The sequence below is a fragment of the Perca fluviatilis genome, chromosome 20, assembly GCF_010015445.1.
Source record: "Perca fluviatilis chromosome 20, GENO_Pfluv_1.0, whole genome shotgun sequence".
Taxonomy (NCBI): Eukaryota; Metazoa; Chordata; class Actinopteri; order Perciformes; family Percidae; genus Perca; species Perca fluviatilis.
Genome location: NC_053131.1, coordinates 3,238,610 through 3,246,715, shown reverse-complemented (window position 1 = coordinate 3,246,715; position 8,106 = coordinate 3,238,610). Strand labels below are relative to the sequence as shown.

Sequence of the window (8,106 nt, the reverse complement as noted above, 5' to 3'; positions counted from 1 at the left end):
CCCTGGCCTTCAGGTCTCTGTGACCCGTACGTTATTCCGTGGTATTTCTCTACTCCCGCGGCCCTGGCCTTCGGGTCTCTGTGACCCGTACGTTATTCCGTGGTATTTCTCTACTACTGCAGCTCTGGCCTTCGGGTCTCTGTGACCCGTACGTTATTCCGTGGTATTTCTCTACTACCGCGGCCCTGGCCTTCAGGTCTCTGTGACCCGTACGTTATTCCGTGGTATTTCTCTACTCCCGCGGCCCTGGCCTTCGGGTCTTGGGGACCCATACGTTATTCAATGGTATTCGGGGAACCCTGGCCTGGCTTGTAGTAGTAATAACACGGAAAGGGTAAGGGTAAGGGAAAGGGGAAAGAAACAAACCTTATCCTCAACCTACTAAACACTTTTATTACACACACATACTGTACACACGTATCACGAGTTGTTGATTTTGTCGTTGTTGTTGTTGTCGTCGTTGTCGTCGTTGTCGTCGTTCTTTAGCATGGCCCGTCGTTTGACTCTAGAAATGAAGCTGCATCAGATTATCGTCAGCGCCGCACGCAATGTCCCAGAACAAGAGCAAGACGACCACAACAACCATCGTGACTCCGTCGAGGACCACGAAAACGAATCTGGCAGGTGTGTGTCAGAAGATGAACACGGTGACGTAGAAAAAAACTGCTGTCACGACGGTGACGACAACGAAGGAGAAGACGACGAGAAAGTCGAAGAAGAAGAAGCAGAAGAAGGAGAAGAAGAAGGAGAGGAAGAAGAAGGAGGAGAAGGAGAAGAAGAAGGAGAGGAAGAAGAAGAGGGTGGAGAAGAAGAGTACGAGCAGGACGAGGAGGAGAGCGAAAGGTTCGTGTCGAGAAACGGCGAAATCGAATGGTCCTCAACGACGTATCATCCCCGTCGCCCTCGACCTCATCGCCTTGGCACAGCACAAGAATGAGAAGGAGAACAAGACGAAGAACAAGACAGGGAACAAGACGAAGAACAAGACAGGGAACAAGACAAAGAACAAGACCACAGACGTGCCACTCCTCCACAGAGCCCGGGACCCACAGAGTACGCGGCCACAAGCATCCGAGACATACTCTCCACGTTCGACCTGTTGGTCACGCGGCGCATACTAGAGATCGTGGTGACCGCCACGAACCTCGAGGGCCTGAGGAAATGCGGCAACGACTGGAAAATGACGGACATCACGGAGCTGTGCGGCTACCTCGGGCTGCTGCTTGCCGGCATGTACAGGTCCCGAAACAAGGCACTGGAGAGCCTGTAGCATTGGAGAGCCTGTGGTGCGACAACTTTTTCACCTCCTACGAGCTGGCCCGGCGGCTGCTCACCGTGGTGGGCACGATGCGCAAAAACAAGCCCAAGCTGCCGCGCGCCTTGCTCGACACCAAGGGCCACGCGTTCTTCTCGTCTAGATTCGGCTTCACGCCCACCGTCACTCTGGTGTCCTACGTGCCCAAGAGGAACAGGAACGTGGTGCTGCTGAGCACGCTGCACACGGGGGACGCGCGGGCCAAGCCCGACATCATCCTGCACTACAACAGCACCAGGGGCGGCGTGGACAACCTGGACAAGCTTGTCGGCACATACAGCTGCCGCAGGAAGACAGCCCGCTGGCCCCTCGCCGTCTTCCACAACATCCTCGACGTGTCCGCCTACAACGCCTTTGTGCTCTGGCGAGAGCTCAGGCCCAAGTGGCTGCGTGGCAAGCTCAACAGGCCAGGGCCTTCCTCGAGCAGCTGGGCAGGGCGCTCGTGACTCCGCTCATCAAGAGATGCTCGCATCTCCCTCGCACGCAAGCGCCCGCCGTGCTCGTCAAAGCCGTGGCAGCGAGGTCAGGCGCGGCGAGGTCAGGTGCTGGTGTCAGGTGAGCCCGAGAGGACCAGCGAGGAGATAACGCCGACGAAGACGCCGACGAGGAGGAGGAAGCAGAACCGAGAGCGCCGATAGTGCCCAGCAAGCGAAAGAGGTGTCAGCTCTGTCCAAAGAAAAAGGACCGCAAGACACACACCGTGTGCGTTGGCTGCCAGAGAGCGGGAGCTGCACGCGGCCCTACGTGAGACAGTAGCCTCTTGGCTCGCGCAGCAGTTTGAGCTTCGTCGACTTTACGCTGCAAAAAAAAAAAAACAGCGACATCAACTTTCCACTGCAACAAGGGTCCCGGGGACCCGGGGGACAGAGGCCGCCACGAGGCCAGTAGCGAGAGACAAAAATGCCATTGAATAGGCGAGGGTCCCGGAGACCCCAAGGGCCAGGTAGTTGCCGCGGTAGTTGACGTGGCAAAGCATTCAAATAGTAGGCGAGGGTCCCGGGGACCCCCAAAAGGACAGAGGCCGTCGCGAGGCCAGTAGAATGTACGACGTGGAATCAAATGAGGGACGAGGGTCCCGGAGACCCCAAGGGCCAGGTAGTTGCCGCGGTACTTGACGTGGCAAAGCATTCAAATAGTAGGTGAGGGTCCCGGGGACCCGAAGGACAAGGCGAGCGTGTGACATGGAATAACATAGAATAAGCGAGGGTCCCGGGGACCCGAAGGACAAGGCGAGCGTGTGACATGGAATAACATGGAATAAGCGAGGGTCCCGGGGACCCGAAGGACGAGGCGAACGTGTGACATGGAATAGCATAGAATAAGCGAGGGTCCTGGGCACCCGAAGGACAGAGGCCGCGAGGCTAATACAGAAAGTGAATAAACTAAACAGGTTCCCGTGACACGAAGAACAACACAAGGGTTAAACCACATTTTAGCTGATGATGGATAAAGATCTTTAAATAATTGTCAGATGAACACATTTTGTGTTGAGGCAAAGTACAAATGTCATGGGTTCGCCGACAGAGTTTAGTCACCATTTTACGGTCAACTTTTTTTCACCTTTGTCCATATTTATATTTATCATTATGCATGTACATTTATTACATTCCTGTTTACACTGTTTATTTAGTCTTATTTTCATTATTGTATGCTGTATTTTATTCCTTATCTTAACTTGCACTACTTGTTTTTTCTTATACTTTATAAATATTTTATTAACATATTGTTGGAGGTAGCCTGAGACTTAAGCTCTTCATTGCCAACATTACGACTGCTTCCACCTAATTATTGTGCAAATGATAAAGACCGAAGCTAATTGCAACTTGAAAGAATGTGATAAAATCTAACCCAGCAAATCCAAAAATGTGTGGAAATTATTTAGATGTTGAAACAGAGCCGAGTCTGTAGATGGACTGAAAGAATATGTAAACAATCACAGCTGATGAAATATAGTTTAATCTTTTTCATTTGTTGATGTAAATGAATACATATAAATTAAAAGAAATCAACATTGAAAGCTCCGGTGATCGGAGAGAACAGAAAGAACAGGTTTTCTGCAGCGAGAGCAAGGGGCAGAGGTCATCAGGCAGGTTAGTAGAAGGGAAATGTTCCTTTCTGATGAACCACCTTTCGTCAACCTGCTGCGTCCACTTCCTACATTTCCCAGAATGCTGTTTCCACCCTGCCGGGGAGCATAATGTCTGCACGTTACCATGTCGACATATAAATAGTCAAAGAAAGTGTCATCATTCAGCTGTGGGTTAAACCCGAAGGTAAAGACAGAGAAAACAAAGAGTCATCAACCCATAAACTCACATCGCTTTAGTTTTTTTTTTTCGTTCCTGTAGAAACCATATCTTCCTCTCCCTGTAGGGTTGTTTAACAATGGCGAAAAATTGTGGCTCAGTAAAGAAGTTCTCGCGCTTTAACCCTTGTGTGGTCCTTCGGGTCCCGGTGACCCGAAGGACAAAACAAAGGTTAATGCAGCACCTTGGTGCTCGTTTGTACAGCATTTTGGTCAGCTTAAACGGTATTTAAATGTGCTAACAAACTTTACTTACTTACTTTACAAGAGACAGGGTTTAGAGAGCAATTCTCAACAAAATAAACGGAAGTACATCATCCTTGTGTGGTCCTTCGGGTCCCGGTGACCCAAAGGACCACACAAGGAGAGACAGCTGTTGAAACTTGTTGTTATTGGTGCAATTGGTGGGCTATCTACAAGAAAAATAAACTAATCTAGTCTTCTGTGTTATTATAGTGCATTTTTCCAGAAGAAAAAAAACTGGTACTGTCTACGTTCTGTGACTTTAACTCTCTCCCAAAATCTTCTCTTCTAACAGGAAGCTCTGGGCTCTTTAACACCGGCTGTTGGGCTGTTTCTGCAGCAAGAGACTTGAGCTTCTTCTGTCATTTTACACAAAAAAATGACCTGAAAGAACAAGCACAGACAAAGGCTGACTGAGGACACACTTTATGTTAAAGTTAAAGCGTTTGAACACAACGCAAGCTGACTGCCAGCGTGCAACATGCCTGCGTTAGAGGAATTAACTAGCCAGATTATCAGACTGAATCAATACTTTGTTTTCACTACTTCAAGTCCAAATTATAGTCTCTGCATCCGCGTAACATACAGTATATTTCGCCCTTCTTCATGTCTGCGAGGGACCGGACAAATGTGTGTGAACATATCACCGATACAGACACGCAGTGAAGTTTATACTACTCCATGTCTGCATCATTTAGACTATATCCAGCCCTAAAAGACTTCTTTTGATATTTTGTGAAATACATTTGTTACCTTTCTTGCGGAGAGCTGGATGATTAGATAGATACCACTTTCATGTTTACACCTGGACAAGCAATATTCTGTTGCATAACCCCCATACAATGGAAAGAATAATTATTGTTTTCACACTTTCGTGTTCATTATTTAGAGATGTCGGTAGGTGGATTTTGTTACCCCCTCCTTTTCCAGTCGTTATGCTAAGCTAAGCTAACTGGCTGTAGCTTCATATTTATTGTACAGCCATAACAGTGCTCTGGGAGCCGAGGGGATTCAGAAGCCGAGCCATGAACCGTGACGTTCCCTGTTCAAATCCGGCTGGAGACCTTTGCTGCATGTCATTCCCAATCTCTCTCTGTCGGTCTCTCTCCTGTCATCTGTCTAATACAAACAAAAATTACCCTCCAAAATACAAAACGAAACAGGACGAAAAAGGACTACTAGAGCCCAAAAACTACACTCGACAGTCAAGATTCCCAGTCAAAATGCATGAAAGCGTCTGCTAATGTCAAAAAAATGAAGAATGTAGAGTGAAAATGTGAGCTGTCAGGCTGATTTCTGAAACAGTGTCAGTGTTAAGACAGTATGAGGTTTCCAACACGCCCAGAGAGAACAGGGAAGAAGAGAATTTGTAGCCCTGATAGGTCAAACATTCACAGAGCACTCCTACATACAAGCCTATGGACTTTATTTCTACACAGCTCGTGAATGTGAACATAATCATCAGCTTTTTCAACTCTCCATCTGCAGCACAGTGTCCACCGGACTTCTCTCAATCGGAGTAAGTGCTTCGCCTGAAAAGGAATTATTTTGGTGTCCCGCGAGTCTAAATGCTTTCCCAGAGGCCCGGAAACACTCCCAGTCACTTCAGTAGTCATTTCATCTTCGTTCCAAGGCCGACACCGGTGTTTGTATGAGTTCTTCCACTCCACGAAAAAAAAAAAACTCCCCTCGTCGCTATCAGTTTAACAAACACTTCCTTTTTGGTTTCTCGCTTCTACTGTGACGGTGAGAACGTCAGGATCATCCACCCAATCACGAAGTAGAAAAGGAACACCGGGTACACCACCAGCGCCTTGCGGTCGGGAGGCTGGCTGTCGGCGAGGAAGGCCGTGGAGGCGAAGGTGGACCAGCCGAAGGACGCCGTCACCACCACCAGCCGCACGGCGAAGCTGACCGTCCCCGAGCCGCCAACCAGGACGATCCGGCACACGGCCATGGCCACCGTCAGAGGCAGGATGCAGTAGCCCAACACACACAGGCTCTGGAAGAAGGAGATGGTGCCACCCAGCAGCTTGGAGTTGAGGGTGATGATGATGGAGCCGAACCAAATGATGACGAAGACCTGGGGCGAAAAGATTCACAGGAGAGATTTATCTTAATATCTAGTCTCGCATTGCCAGACCTTCCTCCACAGCACTGCGGAGGAGGGTCTGGCGAGTCCACACAGCATTCTGGGATGGGAGAAAAACATGCTCTGGTTTATTGGCATTTCTTTAAACCAATCACAATCGTCTTGGGCGGTAAAAGTAGTTTTAGGTGTGCGAGAGAAAACTCAGATTGGACAGATAGTCTAGCTAGCTGTCTGGATTTACCCTGCAGAGATCTGAGGAGCAGTTAACCATAGTCCTCACAAATCCACCGGAGGTTAGAACGCCAACACAGAGACAGAGGAAGGTATCGGTTGAAAAGAGGGACATCCAGCAGAATTTCCAGGTGCAACGAAGCAATCCCGGAAGTGGAACGTCATGGATATAGACTATCTTTATATAAGCTACATAATTAATCAAACCATATCAATATGTAGATATCCTCTAAAACACAGTGCCATAAGATGAGGTCCTAATGCAGGAAATAGATACCAAAGCTAATTCAAGGAAGTGTTACTTACTTGGCAATAAATCCTTTTCTGATTCTAATGAATTCATTCATAAACTAATTAAATTTGCTGCAGCCCTAAGTAGGATCCACCTTAGTGGATATTAGTGATGCTAATTCCATGATGGAATTAGCAATTATGGCAATTGCTCAAATTACCAAACAAGCATTATCAGTGACTATGGAGATAGATGCCTCATTTAAAAAAAAAAAAAAGGAAAATAAACTATACTACCTATAATTTTCTGGATTATAATACTCCTGCTGCAATAATGTGTATGTTGCATCTTCCTGCTGTAGATGTTTGAGATGGTGCTCATTTTAACTCCTTCATATGCTGTTGAGTAGTTTAATCTACAGCGATGGATCATATTCTATATCAAATTATTATACGTTTGTAGTGTCGCTGTCCTGTGAGAACCATGTATCTCTAAAAAGTTTTAAAACTTTTAATGGGGTCAGAAAAACAGCCCTGTTCTCAGTTTGTGGGGTTAAGGTTAGGTGGTTTTATTTTTTTTACTACAAGCAATAATTACCTGCTCATAATGGCTGATAGTATATTGGTTGTGGTCTAGTGGTATATACTATATGGATTTCTATATTTATATACAGTTTTTTTCAACAAATATTGATACAATATTGAACATCGATGCATCTGTTCAATTTCTTTTGAATGCACTTCATAAGGTATTTAGGTATATGAGCAGTTTAGTGTCCCATATTACCCCATACAAAGTCCTTAATTATGAACCTGCTAAACCACCTGTTGTTTTTTAGGGTTAGGACAACCTGTCTCAAATAAGACCCTCATCATTTGGGACACTCAGCTTTTGGAAACTTATTTGGGACACTAAACTGCACGTATACCAGATATTTATTATTAAAATGCACTTGATGATAGTGACTATAATTCAATTTATTTTCCCGGTAGTATATAAGTATAAAGTAGCATTAGATGGAAATGCTAAAGTACAAGTACCTTGAAATCGGACGCCAGTACTTGAGTAAATGTAACAGTGACTAAGTTATTTCCCACCCCCTGATAAGTAGTAGTTACCTCGGCGAACTGCGGCCCCCCCTGGTCGTCGCTGTCCGCGGCGCCGCCCTGCAGCAGCAGAGCCAGCGTGACGCAGAGCAGCAGCGGGCCCCACAGGTCCCAGTCCCGCAGCAGAGCAGTGCTCCGCTTCGGGTACAGGACGTGGATGAACTTGTTCCCCACCGCCCGCAGGTCCCGCAGGATGGTCTCCTTCACGGGCTCGTCCAGCGTGGAGAACTCCTCGTCCCGCCTGGTGGACGGGCCGACGGGCACAGAAATGTCTCCCTCCACCGGGATGTCCTCCGAGATGGAGACGTCTGACAGTCCGGCGAACGGCCTGCTGGCCTCCTCCGCTGCCGCCATTTTATTTCCGAGTTTTCCGTCTCTTACCGAGGGCCGTTAGTTTATCCCGGGGGTTCAGACGACACCAGCAGAGCCCGTTTAAGAACTAATCAACAGAGAGAGGAACTGGAGCGACTAATGTTCCTCTGAACCAGCGGATCCACTTCCAGTCTGTCCCATAAGTCCGAGCTGCTCGGTGACAGTATGCAGCTCCACGTCAGCTGGGGATTGTTTATTTTCCGCAGGACG

General features: G+C 47.6%; 1 protein-coding gene across 1 annotated transcript; it reads right to left on the bottom strand.

The window, feature by feature from the left end:
- Nucleotides 1–3,253: 3,253 nt before the first annotated feature.
- On the bottom strand, nt 3,254–8,093 carry yipf6 (Yip1 domain family, member 6). The gene is made up of 2 exons (XM_039785812.1): nt 7,537–8,093; nt 3,254–5,946 (listed from the first exon to the last, which is right to left on the bottom strand). The coding sequence occupies exons 1-2, from the start codon at nt 7,876–7,878 to the stop codon at nt 5,599–5,601; spliced, it is 690 nt and encodes a 229-aa protein (XP_039641746.1). The 5' UTR covers nt 7,879–8,093; the 3' UTR covers nt 3,254–5,598.
- Between the last annotated feature and the right edge of the window lie 13 nt (nt 8,094–8,106).

What these genes read in the sequence shown, in the direction of transcription:
- yipf6 (XM_039785812.1), bottom strand. Translation starts at nt 7,878, where the DNA reads ATGGCGGCAGCGGAGGAGGCCAGCAGGCCGTTCGCCGGACTGTCAGAC. An exon ending in GGGGGCCGCAGTTCGCCGAG is followed by an intron (nt 5,947 to 7,536) that starts GTAACTACTACT and finishes TTTTCGCCCCAG; the next exon opens with GTCTTCGTCATCATTTGGTT.